This window comes from Abrus precatorius, unplaced genomic scaffold (genome assembly GCF_003935025.1).
Source record: "Abrus precatorius isolate BTA unplaced genomic scaffold, Abrus_2018 Scaffold11, whole genome shotgun sequence".
In the NCBI taxonomy this organism is placed as follows: Eukaryota; Viridiplantae; Streptophyta; class Magnoliopsida; order Fabales; family Fabaceae; genus Abrus; species Abrus precatorius.
Window position 1 is genome coordinate 8,560,182 of NW_020874303.1, and position 26,829 is coordinate 8,587,010.

Here is a 26,829-nt window from a genome sequence, read left to right on the forward strand (position 1 = left end):
TATATCTTACTATTATGCTATATATCTAAAAAATATCTCATGACATCTATTTATATACTTTTGAATAATGTTAGGCGTTGAAATGTTAGAATGTACATTGAAAAGCTTAAAAGAGCACCGGTAGTGATTGAAACATGCACGTTATTTAGATTATGTGAATAAATATTGGAATGTCCAATGAGTATTGGAATGCCTAACATCTTTTGTCTAACTTTTAGATTTTATATTTTATTGGCTCATTCAAAAGCATTTTTCATTTCAAATAGCCCTATAAAATTAAAAGGCGTGAATTAATTTAATTTATAATATTTTTTTAAAATCATAAAAAATTGATAACTTGAATAAAAATAATGACTTATTTTATAATTTTTAGACATTATTTTAAATAAAATTTAATAAATTAACCTACATTAAAATAAAGTTGAATATTAACTTAATTTTAACTGGAGGGAATTTTGCAATCACTAAGCCTAAAACATACTGAATTCAAATATCTTATTGCTGAAATCTCATTAAATCCTAATTTTGAAATAACTTGTTCGGAATTTAAGTGTATAGGATCTTGACTAACTAAGATTATGAATTAGTATTGATTATCAACTAATATTAAGTAAGATATAGTTTTCATAATTACATATTTGACTTGATGATGCCATTAATGTTTCTATATTTATAACTTAACTTATTTAATTTTCATTTTTTTTTTGTTTTAATTTTAGTTTTGATTCCTATAAACATGAGTCTCTTTTTTTTTTCTATAGAATTTTATTTGGTTTGTCTCTCAATAGAACATAAATTATATAAAGAGTTAGAAACAAATAAAATTTTTAAAAAAAGACGAAAAAATCATACTTTTAGAAATTCAAGTTATATTTAATTTATGTATTTTTCTGTAATTGCAGATTTTTATTATTTTAGGGGTAAAAATTTATGTAAAATCAAAATTGAATAAGAATTGTGATTCTCGTTCAATTTAACATCTTATAAGCAAATCACTTAATTATAATGTACATGATTACATGGAGAAAATGTAGACATGGCAGTTATTGATCGAATTGAAGCACAGTAATATACAACTTCAAACACATCAACGACATGAAACAAATACATAGAAACTTGGATAATTCATATCTACTTTTCAACACCTAAAACATCCCGAACAGGGACAAGCTATTTTTTTCTCACAACTAATCCTTGTCCATATTTAGATTCATAGGCACACCACATCAACCCTACAGAAAAAAGGTGTCTTATACAAACATGTATAGTTTTCATTTTACAATCACCCACTGTACACCCTGAGACGACTACTGATCCTCTCTCTGCATATGGGACAATTAGTTACCCTGTATCCACAGTCTCTGCAAGTCTGCATTCCAAAACATTGTTTAAAATAATCAAACTAACAACAATAAGCGAAATTAAACCATCAATTGAATGATGCTAACTCACCATGTGCCCACATCCAAAGGCTAAATCTCTTGGATTGGTCAAACAAATTGGGCAGACCTACATAATTCCATTGGTACCCCAAATAAATGATCAAGTAACTTCATAGTTGATAGAAAAAGCAAAGAATATAGTGAAGCACTTTAGGTTTCAATTGCACATACTGCTTGGTTTTGTTCATCTGCAGGGGATGCTGTTGTGTTGCTTGGTACACGAGCTGGAGGGGCTGCAGGCCGAGAATAAGGAACTGGAGGAGGTTTTGGAACTATTCTCTTCGCTCTTCCTGTTACGCGTCTGTTGTCCAAAGACAAATAACAAAATAAAATAAGTAACTCAAGGTTTGGTAAGTTATTGTTTTTGTAAAATTATTATTTCTTCAAATTAAGTTAAACATATCATAGACAAGCAAATTCTATCAAATCAATTGAAATACAATTACATTGTTTCAAATAAAACTGTCAGTCATAAGTATGTTATGATAATTATGTTTACTTATGCTACTATAATACTCTTCAATTTTCACTTAGTAAATAAAACTTATGCTAATATATAAAGAGAATACCCAAGTAATCCAAATTCTACGGTTGCTTTATATTGGAAGGGGATCTCCATGAGAGCAGCCAGAGCAAAAGCTGCTTCTTTCTCAGAGGAGCTTGTGTTTTTAGACATAATATCCGTGAAATTAACAAACTGCACAAAAGGAGAAATATGTATATATGATGCAATATGAGAATATGACAAAGTCATTGGCTGATAAAACAAATATGTTATGCCACTCAACTTTCTAGTACTATTTCTATACCTGAAAATTGTCATAATCACTTGCGGGTATCTTGTCATCAAACTTTCTCATGTCTTCCCAAGGTCCATCACCAACTCCAACCAGAACTATCGCAAGTGGATATGCACTGGTATCAGAAATTAAGAAATAAAATAGATATAAATGTTATTAAGCAATTTCTTCAAAATATAATATAAAAACAGAAAGATAGAAACATTGGAAATAAGACAATGATACTTCTATTGTAGCTAAGTCCAAGTTCAATGTCTTTCAAATAATTCCCTTTTCTTTTTCTCGTTTGGCATGGAGGGTTTTCACTTAAATCTGAACAAGCTAAAAAGCTAGAGGGTTGTTATATAATTATCACTTGGCCATATTTACCTTGCATCAACGATTGCTTTGATTGTCTTCTCTTCTTGAGGACTAAGTTCTCCGTCTTCAGTGTTGACACTTCTTGTAACCTTAAAATCAAACAAATTTGTGCCATTAAGATTTGAGAAACATTCATAAAAAATTTTATAGGAATAAGATTTGAGAAACATGCATACACAGCACAAGTAGAGGTAACACTTTATACCTGACCATCTGCAATGATAACTAACACATGGAATTGGCCACGATTTTTCTCAACTATGTCTATTGCAGCCTCAATCACAGGAGCATAAGAAGTTGGCCCTTCAAACAAAATGAAAATTTTCCTTCAGCCATGAATCTTAAGCGAAAAGCCTAGGCACACATGGATGTTTTCAACAACAAAACATTCCTCTAGAAATTACAGCATTTGAATTAAGTAATTAACTAATTGCAATAACTAAAATACTGCACGCAACATTGACAGTGACCTGAAAGTTTCAAGTTTGGAACAATTTTTTGGTAGCAAGCCAAAACTTCTTCAAAGCCATGACAAGGTGAATGATCACTGTGAAAGCTGAACACTTCTTGATCATGGGTTGTAGCTGTATAATGATAAAAGTTAAGTTAGATGTTAAATTGGAAATTATTTACCATTATATACATATGTTTTGCTTTAAGGATTAGGCCTTACCATCACCAAAGCCAAAGCATGGAATCAAGTTATCATCATCAAAGGGAGCCATAGTCTTGCCAATAATGGAGATGGCCTTCTCATAGGGGTTAGGTGTATCTCCAATAGCATGAAGGCTTTTCTTATTAAATGAGATTCTGCCTTCAATGAAAACATTGATGAATTGGTTTCATAGACGGAACAGTTAGAGAAATTATGACCAAAACCCACTTTTAGTATTTTATTGTCAAACTAGAAACCATCTTTGGCCAACTTTAATTCTCAATCACAGCTTCATAAATTGAGTTCATGTACTACCACATACCAGTCCATTCATTGCTCTTTGTGAAATCAACTCCAAGGATGAGATTTGATGACTCCAATCCTTCTTTCCTCAAGGCCGTTGTAACCTTTGTAAGATCAAAGGACAGCAAAAATTGCATTAAACACATTGCCAATAATATGGTAGTTTACAATTCATTATTGGATGATAACTACTTTTATCTGCCTGGTGAGATAAAAAAGTTCATATCTACCCATGATTTGAAGAATTAGTTTCACTATAAGAAATTTTGGAAGAACAAACATTTTATGTGGCAACCCTTTATTTTCCTTTCACTTAAGTGAACTTTTAAGTATTTAAAAACTTCAAACTATGGTTTAAGTAGGAATATTAGGAGGAATCCAATATTTTCTTCTTCGGATTTGAAGCCTAACAAACCATTATGCATTTTCTGAAAATAGTCTTTATATATTGAGATAAATTACTTTATTGCTAGCCAATATATGAACGCAGGGTTTGCTCAACAAGTTTCAATTCAACGGAAGCAACAGGTCTTAGTCACCCTCTCTGTTTCTGCCTCTGCTGAAGTGGTTTTGACTTTTGAGACATTAGGTGAAGGCCTCTACGATGGAAGAGAGTGACAGCAAAGTGGAATTAAAAACCTTGAAATTAATTGTTTTTGTATAATTTCTTTAAACATTTTGTTCCACTTGTTGAAAACAGAGAAATTGATATACTTGATTATTCAGTAATTACTCATAAAATATTTTAAATATTTATAATAATTATTTATGCTTGTATTTTACATTTAATATTTTAAAGTTTTAAGGAGTTGTGTTGATTAAAATATGTATCAAGAGATGTCTTGTGTATCAATAACAGTTTTAAAGAAAATTTGAGTATTTTTTTTCTTTCCTTTTCTATTTTTTTCTCTTATTCTCTTCATTACCCCCTTTCCATATTATTTTAGTATGGATGTAAATGAGTTAAATAATTTACAAATTATTTGAGCTTGATTTTGATTTCTTAAATTCCCGTTCAAGCTTTTTTAAGCTAAATAAACAAGCTCAAGTTTAAAATTATATTAGATTATTTAAATAAGTCAAGTTTAAATTTTATATAAAATTAACATAAATGGTTGATGAATATTTTGCACACACTTAGATAATTTCAAATGCAACAGTTATATTTTAAATAAAGGACTATTAATTTTTCAAAAAATATCTATCATTTACAAAATCAAAGATTTTATTTCCAATCTTAAAGCACCTTCATCTAAATATATTTTTATTTTACCTTTTAGCATAAAAACATGAATTAAATATAAATTTAATAAATAAAATTTTAATTAAAGTTTATCAAATAAGAAATAAATAAAGCACAAACAAAATAACGAGTTAAGTTCAAATTTCAAAAATTTTAATCAAGTCAAACTCAACGTTATATTTAGATGATTTAAATAAATAATTTCATTACATATTTTTACATTAAATTTAAACTTTAAATACTTAATTCAATTTATTTACCTTACTAACTATTATTATCTCTTATTTGTCATATGATTCTAATTTCCTGAATTTTTTTCAGTTGCATTTTATTTATAATCATATTTTATTTCTCTCTGTTTTTTCTTTATCTTATGATCCATAATACTTTTTTCCTTTCTTTATTTCTGTACATTCATCTCACACCTTGTAATGGAGTGTGATAGAATCGTTGCTCCAAACCTTAGCATGCTTTATCAAAGTACCTTTGCATCACTAACTTTAGAAAATAAGATTTTGAAATTGTTTATATTTTATACTAATGATGATAAAGAGTAGAATGACGGTAGACAGAGAAGACAGCCAATATATATTATATAATGAGTTATATGATAAACAAATTTTTAAAAAATAATTAGTATAAAATTATATAAAAAATGTATAGTTATCTTCTTTCTTTTTATATTTTTTTCTGACAAATCAAAGGGCTTAGCCCCACATGGTGGTTTAAAAAGAAATACTTATGCCAAAGAGACGAAGCAAAGTCTCAGTTATGGCAAAGTTGACGAGTTGACTTGCACACAGTGTACCGTGTTGCCAGAAGTATAATGGAGGTTGACCACATGGTCTACGGTTAAATTACAGTTAAAATTACGGTTAAAATTTTACTTTCGTTAATGAGTAGTTGGCACTTCACATTTGAGAAATTTTAAGTTTCACTCAAAAAACAAAAATAAAAATAAAAATAAAAAAAATTATCGATATCACTTTTGTCAATGTACTCTCGTAGACTTTAGTTACATTAAAAAGAAATGTGTGTATAATAATAAAAAGATATCACAAAATTCATTACTTCAAAATATAATAATTTATTTATATCTTGAAAGAATTTAACAAAACCGATAATCTTATTTTTATACAATAAAATATTTATAAACAAGAATAACATTAAAAATTTACTACTCTAATTATTATATCAACTTTAAATTTTAATTCAATTGACTAATTATTTAGGTTTTTAGCTAGCATAATCGTGAAAAGATTAAATTAATGGAGAGAGACGAAGGGGGAAAGAAAAGGAGTTAAAACCTTCCACGTATCTAATTAAATGAGGTATACAAGTAGTGATCATACGTAAGAATCGTTTATTTAGTTTTCTTTTCATATATATTAGATGTTTAAAGAAATAAATATAAATTATACTTATCAACCATGCATGAGTTGCTGTCGTTACGCATGGGGCTAGACTTGGAAACTTATCAAAAAACAAATTCCAAGGACGCATTTGAATGGAGAATTACCAGTGAGACTCTAATAGAAAAATGAAAATGACCAGTGACCTATGGGAAAAGCTGCAACTACACGTTAAAATTGCTCAACCTTTTGTTGCTTGCATCATTAATAATTTTTAAAATTAATGTTTTAATGGATTAAAATTAGATTTTATTAGGTAAAATATTTATATTTAATATTATACTAAATTATTACAGTAAAATTATAAATTTGATTAATAAATAATGAATAGTAATAAGAGTTAAATATTTGTACTTAAGTTTTGTTCTTCTAAATAATTGCAACAATGTCTTTCACATTCGAGTGATTATTGTCAAAATAATTAACCCTGCAACAGCATTTCCATGCTAGTTTCTGGCTTCAGCTCCGTACTTGGCTTTATAAATTGGAAACAGAAATTTATAATTGTATATTACAAGCCACGTTCAAAAACCAAAGTTACCCCTATCTTTCTAAAAAAGGAAAGTATTTAAAATCTATTGTGCAAATTTTGACCCAAATTTTCTTTTCTAATTAACATTGTTCTTACACTCTAAAAGATGAAAAATGGAAAAAAAGAAAGAACCGACAAAAGAAGCATCAGCTAGAAGGTTCAAAACAGGGAAACTCATACTTATTCTTCAGGAAAATGTTTTGGGAGCAATATATTACTGTCCTTTGTCCTTTAGTCGATTTGTAAAATACATATAAAAAAATAACAATAATAATATTAATTATCATAGTTATTATACAATATCATAATATTAATTTTAGTTCTCAGTAGTCTCAACCAAAAAATCGCTTTCTAAAGTTTTGCGCAGCATCAATCTTTCAAAATATTTAAATATCAAATTACTATCTTAAAAAAGTATGAAATGTTATTATATTATTTTCTTAAAAAAATAATTATCGTTAAATTAATATACAACATTTTGTTTGCTAATTAATCACTCAAATATTTTTTTTTCCATTTTAATTATTTTCATAAATAAGCACGATGACCTTTAAAATCTTTAAAAGTGAATTTAATATTGAAAGTTTTGAGAAATTTTTTTAAGTTAATAAATTAATTTGATAATAAAATTTTTGAAAGAAAATATAATTTTGAAGGACTTGGAGTTGACTTCCCTCATCTTAGCATCCATTTATTTTACAATTCAGTATAATTGATTTTAATAAAATTCATTTTAAACTATTGATTATAATTAAAAATATATGACAAAATCCTCTTATGCATAAAATTTCATTAGAAAGTGAGACAAAGAATTGCTCAAATATAAATAAAAACGCACACTTAATCTTCTATGATGAAAGAAACATGCATACCTGTTCAAGGGTTGAGAAATGGTCAGGAATGAAAGCATACTTGTTGGCAGATTGCCTTTTGTTCATGTTTGATGAGCTCCGACCAGACTTAGCTCTCCCAAAACTTGATTTCTTGGATATGGATTTTGTTTTAGGTGGTGGCGGCGGAGGTGGAGGAGGTAGAGATACTAGACTTGGATACGATACTGAAGGTGGTGCCGATGACAATGGTGGCAGCGGCGGTGGCAAAGGTACCTGTGTTGAGAAATGAGATGATGATAAACCCCTGGTGGTAGTTATGGCAGTGTAGATTCCTCTATCTCTTCTTTTATCATTTTGAGTGCCATGCTTTTTATTTTTGCTGAAGAGGTTGCCCATGGCATCTTAAACAAGGTTCTACAAAATTGAAAGAGATATATGTGTATGTGATTTTATAGATGCAATAAATTAAAATATTTAGTGTATAAAGGAAACGGCGAAGAAGGTTCATAGAAAAAGGGAACAAATTTGAAAGAGGAGAATAAAGAAAAATAAACTTGGAATCGGATTCTTAGAGCTTTTATTTTGCTTGTGAGCTTTGGGCAAATGGATTCCTATTTTTGGCTTAATCCAGATGGCAAAACAAGTGACGTTCCACCTTCATCTCTAATCACATTGCGTGTTAAAGGGTGATACGCATAAAACCAAATTCAAGTATATAATGCTTCTATTTAAAAAACAATTTAATTTTCTGTTGTTTTAAAAAATAATTTAATTTTAATATATCGATAATAAGAAAATTATAGTATCATTCGATTATAAATTATTATAGCGGTGAGAATCGTTAATTTATATAATATAATGCTATCAATGTTCTATAAAACTCGAAAAACTTGGTTTGGACTACGAAGATGGGAAAAAACTAAACGGATGAGTAGGCCCTATATTCGTTGCAAACTCAACTTTAGGAACAGTACTATAAATATTAAAAATTACACTTTTATCTTAATAATTTATACATTAAAAATTATCAAAGATCAACGCATATTATTAAGATGAATTTTCAATTTTAAAGAGAATAATGCTAGAAAAAATTTGTCCTTCTTTTGTATTATCATTAGAATATTAAAATATTTTATATAAATTTTATTTTTACATTTAATAAAAATAGTGTATTGCTACTCTTTCACCAACAACTAAAATTACATATTTTTTGGTATTTTATAGAGAATAAAAATAACTGTTTAATTAAAGACAATAAAAAATTATAATTTTATACTAATGACAAATATTTAACTAAAAAACTGGATAAGTTTAATCAGAAAATACAAATTATGATAACTATTCACACAACATGATATTTTTTTTCTTTATTGTTGTTGTCATTTTCATCTTATTTTTATTTTATTTATTAAATATTATTATTATTTTAAAAAAACAAATTTAAAATAGGAAATAAAATAAAAATTAAAACATCATAATTTTTATTAAAAAAATTACAAAAGAATGATATAGATAAATATAAATTTTTTATGTTTACTTCTGCGTATTGGTTTGGACTAGTATGAGTATATATGAGTAAGTATATATTAGAGAGTTAATAATAAAATTAGTTTTAATACAGCCATGAAGAAAAAAAAAGATTAAATAATAAATTATTTAACCTGTGTACCTTTCACCTTAGTTAACCATAGTATCTAATAAAAACTCAAAATTATGATTTAAGTGTAAACTTTCATGGGTTTTTAAATATTTCCTTTCACATATTCCATAAATTTGCAAAATGTTAGATATATAGTAATCGGTGACACAAAAGTAATGTGATATTTTTGTTATTATATAAAAATAAAATTGAAAACAACAGTAAAAAAATAGTATTTATTAACAATTTAACGTTGGATTATCATTCGTTAATGTAATTTTTTGTTATAAAAATTGAATTAATAATAAAGACATTTTGAATTTTATTAACAATAGGTTAGATTTAAATATTGATACATGTTATCAATATACAAACATTAACATTAGTCTACTGGATTATTTATTAGACAAAGACTAGTTTAATACATGTTATTTTCACATTTGACAAAGAATATATATAACACATATATTTTATATATTAGATGCTAAATATATAAAAAAAAAATATGATATATAATTTGTAAAAAAATATTGATATATGTTAATTAAATATACAAACATTAGTCTATTGTATTATTTATTAGAAAAAAAATTATATCAACACATAGTATCTTAATATTTGACAATTTTTGTTTATATGTAAGTGACAAATATTTTGCAATGCAAAAAAAAAAAAAAATCATCAAATCTTTCTATGATCCAATTTTTAGATAAAATATCTTTTATGTGTTATAATTAAAATAACTATATAAAAGTTAAGAAATTTATTACATAAATTTGGTCATTATGAAAATATAAGTAGCTAAACCATCCTCTTATTCAAAATATCAACACTTCATGAGTTATTTCTCACTCTATTTTATATAAATATCAAGAGATATGAAATAAGAAATCTCAAGAGACAACTACAAATTACAGAAAAGAAAAAGCTATTTTTTCATATATGAAAAAATAAATTACAAATGAAAATATATATTTTAACTTTTCAGGGTTTGAAAACGTTTCATTCAATTGAAAAAATAAAATTAAAAACACTTTTATGACAGAGATTATTTTATTTTTACTTAGATATTTTTCACTAATAAAAAATTAAAGTTTTAATATTTCTGTAAAGATCTTTTATGTTTTAAAATAACTTATCATCTTTATTTTTTTGGTACATCGTTTATTTTTCCTAATTAAAAACACATGTTTTACTTAATTTTTTCTTTCAAAAAAGCAGCAACAATTAAGATTTAAACGACTCAAACTTCTAGAACATAAAAAAAAAAAATTTGCATTATTCAAAAAATTATACTATCGTTCTTCACCTATCGATACTAGTTTAGATGTTGATACGTGGAACATAAAAATTTGACGAATAAAATAAAAGAACAAAAATAAATAAATAATTTAATGAGTATCAGTTTAATAAAGGCGATAATTATCACGTGTCATATAGTGAGTTATATCGTCCTAATAGTGACAATAGTAATATGAAATGAACAGTTAGGAAAAAAACAGGATACATGTTCAAATCATAGGCAGTATTGGTTCTGACGCATTGACAGGTCTATCGAGGCATATGTGGCGAGACTACATTAGATCTTGACATGTGGCTTCTCAAAACGGACGTCGCGAAGGCCCTTCTTCTTCCCCTCCTCCTTCACTCTCTCCATTAATGTCGGCCAAAAGAATTTTGTGCATTGTTTCTGTGAAATTTGTCTGAACAATTTTTTTTATTTTGTAGTGTTATTGTGAGAGAAATCCAAAGATAAAATAAAATTTTGAAATAAATAAGTTTTATTTTAGGCAAAATTAGTCTTTTGGTCTTGTAACTCTAGGATAAAATTCACTTTTGTCCTATATCTTTTTTTTGTTCAATTTAGTTCTTTAAATTTTGTATTTTTCTCACGTTAGTCCTGTCTTTGACAACCGTTAGAGAACATAACAAAAGTATCCTATGTGACACTAATGACGTTTATTTAATCCTACCTGAAAATTGATTAAAGAATGTTATATTAAGTGTCTTCTTCTTCCATACAAGTTAGGGCATATGAATTAGGGCTTTGCGTATCTTGGAAACAGCAAAACAAAGGTTAGAGCTATGATGGACTCACAATCTTTGACGATGATGTCTGCTAACAGGGGTTAGTCATCCATTTTTTTACTATAGTGTGAAGAGTGTTTATCACATAACAACTACAACAACAAATATTGGAATGAGTTTTTGGGAATGTAGAAACTATGAGATAATTTTGTAAGATTAAATAACTGAATTTGATATTTGTGCATAAATATGTTCAACTAATTTGTGTTGCTAATCTATTGTATTATTTTTCAGTTTGATGAGTGTTGTGGGTTTTTCAAGTGGAGAGAAGACGATAAAGTTGAAGATAATGAAATTGTTGTACTGAGGCAAAGGAGAAGAATTATACATCTTTAGAACTACACAAAATTAGCAAAAATAAATAAATTAAGTTGTATTTTAAGTATTAGTGTGTTATTAATGTATTAGGAGTAATGTTATTGTTTAGCAGAAAACCACTTTTGTTTAAGGATGTAATTTATGTAAATGCACTATGAAAGAGTGCTTTGATTAAGTCATGGTCCTACTATTGTGTTATTGCCTTTTATGGATTCTTCTATCTCTAATGGAATAATATTTTCAGCACATGTATTATCTTAAAATATGAATGTTAGAATAAGAAATCTTCGCTGAGACTAAGAATAAAAATTGATTAACATATATTGTTATGATATTAATAAAAGAACAGAACAAGTCCCACATAATATGCTTTCCAACCAAACTGCACAAAACGTAAAGTAAAAAGCAAAAAAACACATTGTCTCTACATAATACATTTAATTATGTTGACATCTTCGAGTATATATCTTCCTTCTTGTTTGACCATCAATTGGAAATTGAGAAGTGCCTGAACTTTAAGTATGACTTGCTAATGCCTTTGTTCTAGCAGGTTGTGTTGCTTTGCAAATAGCTTTGTTATGACCACTTACTCCATATTTGTTGCATTTAACAGTCATTCTTTTCCTACTCAATTTGTTTATCTCAATAACCTTCTCAGATGCATATTTATTTCTTGACTTCTTTGGCCTCTCAGATTGTTTCTTGATTGGTGGGAGTAGAATGTCAGGGTAGTCAGTAGATTCCCACAAATTAGGTCCATTTGCTAGATATATGATAGACTTGTAAATTTTGCATAATGTTGTTTCTTATAATAAATAGGAATATAGTATATTGGAAGCAATTGAATGACCGCAAGGTATTCCAATAAGCATCCATATTCTGCAAGAACATTCTTTTAGTTCAAGATTCACCACAAACTTATCTCCCTTTAAATTAATATGTCAGACCTCGAATATATATTGTCCAAACTACCTTGCAAAAATGAAAAAAAAGTTTAAGCTAGAGTATGGGACTAAAATGAATCAATCTAAAATAGTTAAAAGACTAAAATGATTTATTTTAAATAATTTGAGGACTAAAATGAGCCTACTTTAAATCTTAGAGGACTAAAATGAACTGTATTAAAAAGTTAAAATATCATAAAAGTTATATCTTGGCAACCACTATCTTGATTCAGCTTGATATTTTTGTAGCCTTTTTTGTATATTTGGCAGTATGTCTCTTGTTAACAATGTTGCCTTTTTTTTTTCTATTGGTAGCCCACATTTCCATTAAATAAATCCTTATGTCTTTCATCATAGTAACAATGGGCTTTGTTCTAGGTTCTAGAATAACACTATTAAAGGTTTCAGACATACTGTTTACTACCACATCAGTCTTAAATTGGAAAGAAAACCTTGACTTACTCCAATATCTTGGAGGAATTTTTAGAAGATGCTTGAATGCTTCTTCATTTATGTTCCTCATTTCTTTCATATGTCTTTCCCATTCTTATGGATAAGTTGCTTTTACTGCCTTCCACTTAAGCTCTTTTAATTGTTTACCTGGATATATCTTTCTGAAATTATCATACAAGTGCATGACAATGAACCTTTGTTCTACTCCAGGCAACAACTCTTCAATGGCTAGCAATAATCCCTAAAATATGAACCATTAAGTGTCATATCAATAAGTTAACCAGCATATAATGGATCAAGTAAAAAGAATCATGACATGTAATAGTAATATATTCTATTGGTCAGACATAAAGGTCACTGTGTTGCATACTCTCACACCTCCTAAATCAGAAATAAATAGGTGTAAAAATCATTGTCATGAGTCCTTATTTTCACCTTCAACAACAACTGCTAATGGCAACATTTGCTCATTAGGATCCCTACCTACAACAACCAAAATTTGTCCACCATAATATCCTTTCAGAAAACAGTCATTCAATCCTATGATTGGTTTGCACATTGAAAAACTCTCCCTACAAGCCTGAAAACAATCATATAATCTCTAAAAAGTGGAGAAAAGTTGTCTTGGGACATCTTCACCTTCCTCAATTGCATGACCATATTGTTCCATTGTCAACTTTATAGTTTAACCAAGGTTTGACCTTAACATCTCATAACAATAATCATACAACCTTTTATATTGCTTTTTAAAACTCCTATCAACAAAGTCAATTGTTTTTCTCCTTGCTCTCTGTGCTATAGACTTACTTACTCCAATATTCCACTTTCTCTGTACTTTTTATTTAATGTTATTAATCTTTATGTTAGGATATTCTCTTACACCATCTTGTAATATTTTACTCAACCAAACTGAACTTAACATCTTCTTCTTATACTCTCTGCTGCATGTGTGTTCATCAATAAACTTTCTCAATTGCTAAGTGTCTTCTCTTGTTAACTTGGCACAAAATGTCATCCATTTGCATTCACCTTTACACACCACTCTCACTCTTTCATTATCATTCTTTTGAATCTTTAAGTTTCTACTAGAGTGAATAGCATATGTCTTTATAGCCTCTTTAAAATCTTCTTTGGATGCAAATATTATACCTATTTTCCATTTGTAATCAGTCATTTTTTATGGCAACTTAGACAATTTAAAGTTATTTCTATCTTGCTCCTCATCAAAATCTACATCAGTCTCCAATCACTCAGTGTTATAATCCTCATCAACATCAAAACCCTCATTACTCGCAGCAAATGGCATTGGATTGGCAGAAGTAGAACCAACCTCAAATTGAGATTCAACTTTAAAGTCTTCATCAGAACTAAAATTAATATGAAACTCAACATATGAAGTTACTACCTTCCTTTTTTTTCTCACTTATTCTTGTTGTTTTGCTTGTTTTCTTCTCACTTATTTTTGTTCTTTTGCTTGTTTTATTCTCATTTGATCTTATTGTTTTGTTCCTTGTATTGTCACTTATTTTTTATGTTTTGAGAGACATTTTCTCTACTTTTTTTTCCTTTTTCTGACTCAATTTTTTTCCTTTTTGCATAAGATTTTTTCTCTGATTCACAACCATTAACTTTCTTTGGTTGGTCCTGATCTTCTTGTTCCATATGAACCTCTTTCTCTTCCACGTGTCTCTCTTCTTTTTCCATTTGAACCTCTTCTTGTTCCACTTTAATCATGTTATTCATTTTAAAATTTTCTTCTACTACTTGTTCTCTACCACCCATCTTACCAACTTGAACCCCATCAATATTCACGGTATATTCAAGTAATAGAACATTCATACATATCTTAGCTTGTGAAATTGCATGTACTACATCTAACTACACTTTTTTCATAACACTTCGACACTGTGGTCATCTCCATAGCTCCTTTATCATCTTTTAGTTCCTTCAATCCTACATCAAAACCTTTTCCACTAATCTTGTACCACATACTATCAACTACATCATATCCTAATTCACGTACCCCATCCAAACACTCAAAATAACTCCAAAAATATTTTTCACATTCCCAAATACTTGTCTGACCTCCAATATACTTAGTCTTTTGTGACTTTTCAAACTCCCTACCATGGTGAACTTCTACGCAGAATTTATTCATCTCCCATGACCTGAAAAAGGTAATATCAAAACCTAAATTTCAAAAAGATGAAATCTTTCAAATGTTCAACAATGTCCTAACTCGTATAACCTCACAAAACACAAACAAAATAATATACCCAACACATGTACAAAATATATTTCAAAAATAAAAACACACCTTATAACCTTGATGTTCAATTCCACTTCAAAATTTCTACTTTTTTCCAATAACAAAGGCTAATGACCCTTGATAGCTTTTCAACCTTGAGTGCATAGAGTTAACACTTTGAAAAAGAAAATTCATGAAGATCAAGTGAGTAGCAACTCTAACTGTTGAAAATGAATACTCCAGCAACAGAAATCTTGAAGAGTCTTGCGCGTGTTTACTCTCACTGCTAAGAGTAGCCACGCCCAAGGCTAATTTACTCAGACACTTTGCACGTGTACACTCTAATCACTGAAAGTAGCTACACACAGATTCGCGTGTTCACTCTAGCTACTAAGTGTAGCTACACGCAAGGTTTGTCTGCACAGAACACATGCGCGTGGACACTCTTACTCTTGAAAGTGTCCACGCAAAATAACATAATTTTGAAAATCACTTTTAGATGTCAATTTTGGACGATTTGAGTTATTACCTCAGCTATAGAAGCTTCTAGAAGACCTTTCATGTTATAATTCTCAGAGATTAAAGTGTGAAAGTGAAAAAGGAAGGAAAAACATTATAAATAGAAGTTAAGAGTTCAAATTTGGGGACTTTTGATTCATTTTGTCATTTTTCACTTTTGTAACTGTTTTAACTTCCAAGGGAAGTCAAAGAAGGAGATTAGGAGCGATTTTCAAGCTTCATTGTTAGAGAAATCAGGGTAAAGATTGGGTCTTGAAAGATGTTCTTATGCTCCTTGTCTTCTTCTTCTCTTGCTTTTCTTTCTTCCATTGTAATGTTGTTCTAAACCTTTTTTGTTAGGAATCTATAGATCCAGATTTGATATTATGATGTAATTTTGGATCTGGACCTTGAGATTTTAATAAAATTGAGTATGTGAGTTTGTGCTTGATGCAATTGTGAACTAATCCTTCATTCAATTAAACTTAGAGGAATCTTCATCAATGAAAATTAAGTTTATTTTTCATATTTGAATCATATGCCTAGGTTATTGAGATCTTAGGAATAAGTATCATAATCTAGTAATCCTATAATTTCTAGAACTTAATGCAGTATTTAATTGAATTTCACCTCAGGAATTAAGAAATTTTAATTAAATATTAGGATCAATGAGGCAAGAAATTATCCTTTGGTTAAAGAAGTGAAATTGATTATCAATCAATTAAAATTCTTAACAGTGTAGAATATGATTACATTGAAATTGAAAATCTAGTGAAGTGATTCCTAACTATTTTCCACATAGCATTTTCAATATAAAATTCGTATTGTATTTTACAGCATTTTATTACCTTTTATTGTTCTTATTTCTCATTTTTTTACATGTTACAAATCTTTCAAATGAATTATGTGGTTTAACTTATTGTCAATTTGTGAAGTGGTAATTGAAAATAAGATCTTTGTGGACGATATTTGAGACTCATATTGATTTTCAAAGTTTTATTATTTGCTACAACAACCTAGTATATTTGCTAGTTAGTAATTTTACACAAAGAATATTGTTGTATTCTGATTGCGCAATAGATGCTTCTATTACGTTCTCTAACAGTTGTCACAGAAAAGACTAACGTGGAAAAAAATGAAATTTAGAGGACTAAAATAAATTTTACTCTAGAGTTAAGGAATGAAAAGTATAGTTTTACCTTTATTTTATTTGTAAAAAAAATTAACAATTTTGTTCTCTTTTGACATTTACAAGTGCCGGTGGGATATATAAGTGAAAGTCCATTTTCTTCAGTATTAGAAGTTAGCATAAAATGGAAATTTCATATATTTTTTAATAATTTAATTGAGTATTTATATATTTTTTTTCGTAATTATATGTAAAAATAATTAAAATTGTAATATTTAAATTATTTTTTTGTTAAAAAGTAGATTTAGAATTTAATTAACTGTTGTTATATATAATCTGAAAGTTTAGCATTAAATTAAAAAATTTGTTAGCATATTTATTTTTAAGTGTAACAACAATTAAAAAACAGTAATTTTTTGTAAAATTTAGCTTAATGTCAGTAAAAATAGATGAAATTTGTTTTATAATGGTTAATAAAATTACAGTATAATAATACGATAGTTGCAGTAGATAAAAAATGGATAGTTAGTTAAATTAAAAAAATGCATAATTGCATAATAAAACATGAAATATTGATTAAAATTTATAACAAACCTTCTTATTGTTAAGATTAATTAGGAGCGTGAATTAAAGGCATAAAAAATATAATAAAAAAACTTCAAAATATAGAATAATTTTGAGTAAATTGAAGCAAAATTTTACGTAAACAAATTTTAAAAATAGTAAACAATAATTTCAAATTTATAACCAATAAATTAGAAATTATAGAATTTTAAATGATAAAAATTATAATTAACTTCATTCTTAATTTTATATGAAGAGAGAATTTAAATTATAATTAAAATGAAATATATGTAGTTCAATTGAAATAATAAGATTGTAATATAGTTAAAAATAATAATTACTTAAATAATTTATCACAAGATAGATAAAAATAGAAATTATTAAAAACATATTGATATTACGTTAAATCAATTTTTAGAATACAAATGTCCATTAAATTTTATTAAAAATTAATAACCTTATATGCCAAATCGAATTTATATAGTTTATAAATTTTTAAATCATATTATTTTTTACAACATTTTCAATTATAAAAAAATTATTATCTTTATTAAATTATTTTACATCATTTTTACATTTGTTACCATAATTTTGTAATTTTTCAATTACATCTATAAATTTTTAATTATTTATACGTACTAAGTTACTATAATCAGACGTAAATAAAATCTTGACATTGTTTATATATTGTTTTCTTTTTTAATAAAATTTCCATCACACTAATACTATTTTATCTAACTGCTAACTAAAAAAAATTCATTTTCATATAATAATCAATATAAAATTTTACATTTTTTAAACAAAAAAATTAAAACTCATAATAAAAAAATTAAAAACCACAAAACTATAAATTTAACTAACTTTAATATCACTCTCCACAAATTTCTTTCTTAATGTAAAGATTCATATACATTTGCGAAATATTTATATATATAGTGCTGCAAAATTGGATAAGAGAGTGCATCTGAATATATTAATTGACAGATAATGACACGTGTTAGTGAGGCAATTGTATCGCTTTGACAACCGATAATCGTGCTACAATTTGACCAACAATATGACTATTGTTCTTGACCCGCTGATATACTTCTGCGGTCGATACGTGTCATCATATAAATCGTCCATCATCTAACGCTTTTATTTTGTCGATACAGAGTTTATAAATAATGAGCAAGGAATATTCATCTTTCTGCTAAACAGGATGTGTTGAACTCATAATGCATTGATACTTTCGAGATAAAAAAAAAAGTGAGATTGTGATAAAATAATAAATTTCTCTATATCTAATATATATATATATATATAAAAGTAAAGGAAAAAATAATATTTATTTAATGAAGAGACAATTATTAAACTCGTTAGAAGGGAAAAGATTGAATAGTTTAATTTATCACAAATTACTCTTACTGAAGCATAATAATAATATATTTATTCATGAATTTTAATTATATAAATTTAATAAATAATATCATAATTAGTATTAATAATTTAAACATATATTTTAAATAATTAATTAATGCTAATACACACTTCAATAGAATATTAATATTAATATAACATGTATTAGATACCACAGATTATCATTGAAATCATAGACGAAATATGTTTTTTCTAATGGTTTCAAACCCAAATAGTTGCAAACCCAACTTAAATTTTATTGTGTAGCTGTGATCAGCACACAAAAGTAGCGTTAACGTTGTGGTCACTGCAATAGAGTCCAGGTTTCTGATTGAAACCCTGCTTCCTAAGTATCTTCCTAGCCTTCAGAACAAGCTCCCGATTTGTTACTGCACCATTTGTCTCCTCAATTATAGTTTGTATGACATTGCTGAAAGCTCCATAAGCTCTATCGGAGTTTCCATATGGACTTGCATCTGCAGAAGTTTGGTCCGTTTGGCAACCGCTCAAGAGAATTCCACAATCTAAAAGATTGCGCTTAATTGATCCAGCATATTCCTCTCGCCTACTTCCAACATGTGTTTCTTCATCATCTTCGTCTAGCTTTTGTTCCAAAAAATGTTGGGCTAGATTACCCACCTGCCCTAAAATTCTGCTATGCCCTCCATTCTCACCACTTCCATGTTGGAGTTTGTTTAGGACTAACTTCATCAAATTCTTCACTTTAGGGCTAGCATCTTCCCCAAAGATATTAGAAAGTGCATGTCTTGGTTTACCAATATCTATATCATCTTTCCCAGTTTTCTGCTTTAGTATATGAGTAACCGTTGAAATAGGCAAAGACCGATTCTTCACATAAGCGTAGGCCCCATGAGGAAGCTCGACACGTCTTTCTTCAACTTCTTTGTAGCTGGGGTCGCCCATTTCTGTTGGAATATCGATACCACGGGACTCACTGGTGTCTTCCACATTTCTAAGAAGAAAGTTTATGGATTCAAATACAGAGCCTGAATTTAGGCCTCCTTCCTTTGAGCTGTCTCCTATTTGCTCCTTAGCGGCTTCAATTAGACCCCCACTGTGACAAGAATCTGATACGATTGTGATCTTACAACCCCTTGGAACCTTGTCTACATATTGCCTGAATTCATCATCTGTTCCAATACAGTTAGCATTGCTTCCCAAATAATCATGCAATGATAAATCATTTGCCTAGAATATATCGGATAAATTACATTATATTTTCTTGTACTTTTGTTCTTTTTCAATTTAGTGAGAGAGAGAGGCTGAGAATGTATCCAATGAGAGGAGCATTTTGGAATTATTCCAAAGTGAAAAACATAAATCTGAAACATAATTATACACATTTGATTATAATTATAAGATTTAAGAAATTACATGATCATCACTTAAAAAAATTACGTGATTTTAAAAATGTTACTTGTATATTTTAGTCATAAGTCAGACTTTCTAATGTTATTTATGTACCATCTTATCCCCATAAGCTAGTTTATTGACAGAAAAAAGTATTAGGGATAAATTGAGAAACATAATTGTAGATATTGGATTGTATGAATAAACAATCCAAAGATAGGATCACAAAAAAATGTAATAATAATTTAATTTTTGTTCGAAATCGAATACATTGCATCATGATTTTCTGCTTATCTTTTAATCTTCTAATAAGATTAAAGATACGAGGGGGGGAAATCACAGTTAAACTAAACAGACACCAAATTGGACCCAGCCTTCAAACAAGCTAAGTTAAACAGAACCCTTGTACTTTAACCTTTTTGTTTTTTTGGGCTTGCCCATCAAATTCATACATACAGAAGTATTCTCTACTGCGTAGCTTCCAGATCAACTTATGAGTAGTCTTATCTCAAAAGAGAAAGATAAATGAAAAAACAAAAGAAAATAAAAGAATGATGGAATGAATAACCATTAAAAAAAATAGACAAATCCCAGCCATAAAATACAGTACGTGGTTTCAAAGCAAAACCCAATTCCAACTATAGATTATGTGCTATTTATCCGGAGTTCATAGTGGTAAAAAGAAATTCAAAAAAGAAAGAAAAATATGTCAATCCATATGAATGTTCCAATTCAGCAAAGTTTTAAAATTTGTAATTAGAATACTTAATACAACTTTTCTCTTCTCCGAGTTCTTTTATATATTTTTACACGCTCACTTTTTCTTACATTTTCCTTTTTATTTTTTTATCACGTTATTAATTATTTTTTTTAATAATTTTCTATCTCTTTCTTTTTCTTCATCAATTTACAGAGTTAACCTACCAGTGATGAGATTCATATCAGTGGGAACAATGCACTCATCATAACCGGTGTTGTCCTCCTCGTCGGCGTCGGCGGGGAGGCGCGTGCCGTGGCCGCTGTAGTGGACAAAGAGGACGTGTCCAGGCTTAGCGGAGCGAACGAGGCTTGAGAGTGCGAATCTTATGTTCCTGCCAGTGGGTTGGGTGTATGAATGTTGAGTATCAATGAGAACTGTGATGTCTTTTTCTGAGAAGCCATATATGTTTGTGAGGCATTTGTGCGTTCTCCACACGTCGTTAATGCAGCCTTTCAGCTCAGCCTTTGTTCCTGGATAGTTGCATCCTATTAACACTGCCCTCTTAGCCATATTTCCATTCACCACCACTCTCTCTCATCACCCTTTGCCTTCAAAGTCTTATATCTAACACTTTAGAGGGGAACAAGAAAATGCAGTTTAATGATTAAACATTGATATTTCATGATTCATTTTTCTTATAATATTTTATTATAAAAGGAATTTCATTTAAAGGTTTGGATTATATATAATCTTTTAAACTTATTTCTTTCCTAATGTATATAGAAATATTAAATTTAGAACTATCATTTATACATAGATGATAAAAGTTAAAAGAATATTAATGATTATATAATTTTTTTTTTCTTTTTATTCTCGGAATAACTAAGTTTCCATATGATAGACTCTTATCAATATTATTTTGTTTGATAATTTTTTATAAACATTAAATTTTATCAATCTATACTATTAAATTAAAAGATTTTATAAAGAGATTAAGCCTACAAGAATTCATACAAATAAAATAAAATATTAATTGACATTTTATTAAATAATTTTATTTTAATGTATAAGATTAATAGGATTACTTTTAGAGTAATTTAATCCAAGTTAAGATTCATAAATAAATAATAGATGTCAAATTTAAATATTATTAATAATTTTTTTTTTGCTGGAAATAATTTTTTATATAATACAAGATTCATTAATTTAACTATTGGTTTAAAATATTTTTTTTAAGATAATAAGTTTATACAAAAAAAAATTAATGGATATTTTATTACATTACTTAATTTTAGCGTATAATATATTATTTTAATATAAATAAATAGAACTGTAAAATAATATATTTATAAATAGTTAAATTATAAAATTTAATATGTATAAATATAAAAAAATATTATATGATTAAATTGTTAGATTGAAAAATTTTGCATTATAACATAAAATTTCTATAATGAATAAAAAATATGTTTCAGTACGAGTATAAAAAATCTTTTGAGATGAATGCATCCGACAATCATGTTAGTGTTTGCTGATTCGTACACATAGGTAAGAATAAATATAATTAATTAATTAAAATATTCAATAAACAAAATTAGTATTTCAGTTCGATAACTTTATTTTTTACTTTAGTTTAATTTTATAATTTTTAAATTTTATTTATCTTTTATTTATTTATTTAGCTTTTATTTTGTCATATTTGTCAACTACGTGGGTAAGAATCACCATAATTAATTTTAAAAAATACAGTTTGCAGCAATAAAAAATTGCCACAATCGACAAATAGAACAAAAATTGAAATAAAACAAAAAGATAAAAAAATAAATAAAAAAAAAACTAAAGTAGCAGAGTATTAATTTTACATATAGTTTTTTCTTAATGTATGTTTAAATACACATATTCAAATTTTAAAAATATTTTTTGAAAAATTATTATATTATAAAAAATATTAAATATTTTTTTAATGATAATTTAAAATATATAATTAAATATATCTAATACTATTTAACATGAACCCTTCAGCACACAATAAGAAAATAATTTTACCTATTATCTATAATGAAAGAAATTTATAGACTACAACTCATACAACTATACTCGCTCCTTATTCTCTATTTGGATGAGAAATAAAAAAAAATTACTCTTAATGTAATAAATCTAACTTATAATTTTATAATTTTAAATCAATAGCAGAAAGTATACAAGAACGTATGTTGCTAACACTTTTCAAAAAAAAAATAGAAGGTAATTAATAAAAAATGTATTGTTTGAATGAAAAAAAATAAGTGAAGAATTTTTTCTCAACTTGTTTATATAAATGTAAGAGGGTAAAAAATATAAAGTAAAATAATATTTTATTAATGAAAATTTTAATTAAACTTAAAAAATTGATATTTTTTACATGTTATGTAAATTTATTATTAATATTTTTTATTTTTTAGGTTATATAAATCAGTTTATTTTTATGAATAATTAAAATAGAAAGGAACAAAAAAAGTTTCCCACCCTCCCCATTTCACATCAATCACCATTGGCAAAGAATTTGTTTTGTGAGTTATCACCTTTTTTTCTTTCTAATTTTTATGATTTTATCCATCCAAAATAATAGTAAAAAATTGTATATCCTTCATATTTCTTTCTTTTTTACATTTTTCCTTTTCATTTCATGCAATCCAAACATACTGTTAGCTTGTATTAACTATTTAAAAAATTTCACACAATCATTTCTAAATGAGTAATTCATTTTTTAAAAAAATTTACAATTTTTGTGTGTTAAAATTTGCTGTTTGAATAACTAATTTTAAAGAATTTAAAATTCTAAAAATTTTAATGAACTTTTTTAATAGATTGAAATAGAAAAATTAAATCATAATTAAAAAAGTGAGAATTTAGAATTATTTTTTATTATGTGTTTCATTCATATTTTTATTTAATTATAATTAATTTAATAATTTAAATTTCATATTTTTAATTAATTTTATCAAATTTAGTGATAATTTTATTGTTTTTAAAAATATAAGTAATTGAATTACTCTATCTAAACAAAAATGAAGGAAATTCAATTACTCTATCCAACAAAATATTTTAAAATAATATAAACTAAAAAAACGATATAAATAACGTATATAAAATTTTAGATGACCACGTTATATGAAATTTTGTGTACATGAAGTGATTGACACTACATTTTTCACATCACATTACCATATAAATAAAATAAAATAAAAAAATCTTCTCAACATATTACATACCACACGTTTAAATTTAACTTATTACTACCTGAACATGCATATTACAAACCATAAACCATCTATGAGCCAATACTGATTATAAAATAATATTCATCGTGACAATTTGGCTTCTTTGAAACTTTTAATGTAATTAGGAGAAATTCAAATTTTCCTCCTAGTTAATATCCTTACTTTTTAGGTATAAACGATTTTTCATGTTACTAACACTTTCGACGATCATTTGGATAAATTCATATTCATACCTGCAAAAGTACAAGACATAATTAAATCATTTATAAGCACAACTTTTATTTTTCTTTTTATTAGTCGTAATTGATTTCTATTTATCATTTTATGAACCATAAAAAAAGTAATTAACAATTTTTTAGTTTAAATTTCTTAACCAGTACCTTAAGAGTCACATTAACTAAAATGACTCTAGCTTATTATTAACAAGTACTATTATACTGACATGATCATTAGGGAACTAATTAATTAAACTAGAAGTGTATGAAAGTATGCGATATACTCTGTAGTATAATGCATTCCAGACAAGTTGGAAGCTTCAGATAAAGCTGATCTCCATCTCTTCACCCTTTCAGAATCATTTTCAAATGCCTTTTCATGTTTAGCCATTGCTTCACCATAAATATTTTTCTGATGCCTCACATCGGAAGGTACTACTTTGTAAAAGATTGGCAAAACTTCTTGGTGCTTTTTCTTCATACACTCTAGGATAGTAACAAGTTCATCAAGGCACCAAGAGGAGTATGCATAGTTTTTAGAGAAAACAATAATTGAAAGTCTTGATGCTTTAATAAGTGATCGTGAAATTTGATTTCCACCCTCTAATCCATCCTTATCCATGAAGGTCTTGAATCCCTCTCGCACAAAGCTTGATAAAGAAAACCTATTAAAGAGAGGCGAGTATCTTTTCCTCTAAAACTAAGAAAAACATGGTAACGAGCCTTTGAATGTTTCAAACAATGGAGTGACGCTTCCCACTCCTTAATAGGTTTACATTTTAAGGAAGATCCCACATCCTTAATTGTACTAGGTAACCCTTTACATTCCAAAGCAACTTTCCTTGCAACATCTAACAAATTGGATGAGGAATCATCATGTATGCCTGAGAATTTTTTGAGCAATGTCCAAGCTTCCTCATCAATTAAGGGTTGCAAAGAAATTTAATCTTTGACAATTCATCAAAGTACATTCTTGTTGGCGACGCGTGGTCAAAAGAACCTTACACCGATTACCATTACAAGGAATACCTATACCATCTAACTCAAGGTATTCCCTAACATCATCCAAGATCACAAGAATTGAATCCTTACTTTCTAATTTCAAATATATTTTTATTGCTCTTGCACCTTCAGTATTTTTGTCAAGTTTCAAATTCATCGAGTCTACAATTTGGTCTTGAATTGACACATTTGGATTTTCAGACACAGTGGCAAATAAAATTGCATCAAAGATCTTTAAATACTTGGCTTTCTCACCCACTGCTTTTACTAATTCTGTTTTACCAGAGCCTTTATCACCATACAATTCAATTATATGGTTTCTCTTGTCACTTAGTGCCTCCAAAAGCTGATCTGAAGCTACTTTTGTAGAATTCAAACACACAAAATTTGTAGAAGAAGAGTATTCTATAGTTGGAATTGGGATGGAAAAAGGTTCAAATTTACATTTGGAATTTTGTGTCTTTATTTTATATAGCATTTTATCATACAGCTCAAATTTTCTCTCAGGATTATCCCATATCTCAACCTTTTTTATGAGCTTGTGCGCATCATTTAACCACTCGGAAACAACATCATTGACCTTTTCTGTTTTAGTAGCTGCTTCAGCTATTCTCCACATGACATTTTGAATATTTAAAATCAGATTATCCTTTTCATCCTTCATCTGTCGATACATTCTTTCTCTACGTCTAAGATTAAGAACGGCGTCTTCCATTTAAACAAAGATAAGCTGGAAAATAATCAATACAGATTGTTGAGTTGATTGGTATGCATGATAAGACATAGTATATGTTTGATGACAATTACTTTGGACCAAAGAAAAAGTTTTATCATATATACTGCATGAAAATATTTTAGGATCTTGCTTGAGGGTTAGAGCTATTTAATTTATTCTATCATACTTAATGCAATATGGCAAATTAATTTAATAAACATTAAACGTATAATGAAATTTAAAAAAAAAAAAGGTGAAATGAATAAAAAGTGATAATTTTGGCATGGAGCGCCAATTTATGTGATCCATGTTGGACCGCCGAAATCTATAGTTAATCGATAGCAAGTATAGTATTAGTGTCTATAAGAGAAAAGTACTTGACGAGAAAACATAAAAATAAAATTAAAGAAGAGTGAACGGAAATTTAACTCACTCCAAGATGTTGCAAGGACAGACGCTTGAGATCCCTCTACCTTTTCTGGGAAGGCTTGCACCTAGAATTGGATCAAAGATAGCAGAACTATTGACTTTGGTTAGTGCTTAATTATACCAAAATGACAGAAAGAATATATGTGGAAAATGGGCTATAGACTAGTTTATTGGTGCCTAATACACGCTTTTGGGTAAAAATATACATATATATATGATTAACATTAATAAATAATATTGAAGGAATTAGGGCATGAAAACATCCTATTCTTTCAATT

General features: G+C 27.6%; 3 protein-coding genes across 4 annotated transcripts; all 3 read right to left on the bottom strand.

The window, feature by feature from the left end:
• Positions 1–1,045: 1,045 nt before the first annotated feature.
• LOC113855199 (E3 ubiquitin-protein ligase RGLG4) lies at positions 1,046–7,982 on the bottom strand. The gene is made up of 11 exons (XM_027486736.1): positions 7,620–7,982; positions 3,580–3,664; positions 3,276–3,416; positions 3,073–3,186; positions 2,808–2,905; positions 2,612–2,691; positions 2,252–2,357; positions 2,012–2,139; positions 1,614–1,743; positions 1,453–1,509; positions 1,046–1,369 (listed from the first exon to the last, which is right to left on the bottom strand). The coding sequence occupies exons 1-11, from the start codon at positions 7,974–7,976 to the stop codon at positions 1,283–1,285; spliced, it is 1,383 nt and encodes a 460-aa protein (XP_027342537.1). The 5' UTR covers positions 7,977–7,982; the 3' UTR covers positions 1,046–1,282.
• An 11,150-nt stretch (positions 7,983–19,132) lies between these two features.
• LOC113856377 (metacaspase-5-like) lies at positions 19,133–21,500 on the bottom strand. Of its 2 annotated transcripts, XM_027488171.1 has the most exons (3): positions 21,155–21,500; positions 19,867–20,010; positions 19,133–19,785 (listed from the first exon to the last, which is right to left on the bottom strand). In XM_027488171.1, exons 1-3 carry the CDS (start codon positions 21,498–21,500, stop codon positions 19,133–19,135), a joined length of 1,143 nt encoding a protein of 380 aa, XP_027343972.1. The 2 variants fall into 2 exon arrangements, with proteins under 2 accessions (XP_027343972.1, XP_027343971.1); XM_027488170.1 differs by having other exon boundaries at positions 19,133–20,010.
• A 2,835-nt stretch (positions 21,501–24,335) lies between these two features.
• On the bottom strand, positions 24,336–26,122 carry LOC113855589 (probable disease resistance protein At1g61190). Its single transcript, XM_027487221.1, has 4 exons — positions 25,375–26,122; positions 25,157–25,289; positions 24,690–25,070; positions 24,336–24,423 (listed from the first exon to the last, which is right to left on the bottom strand). Exons 1-4 carry the CDS (start codon positions 26,120–26,122, stop codon positions 24,336–24,338), a joined length of 1,350 nt encoding a protein of 449 aa, XP_027343022.1.
• Positions 26,123–26,829: the final 707 nt, after the last annotated feature.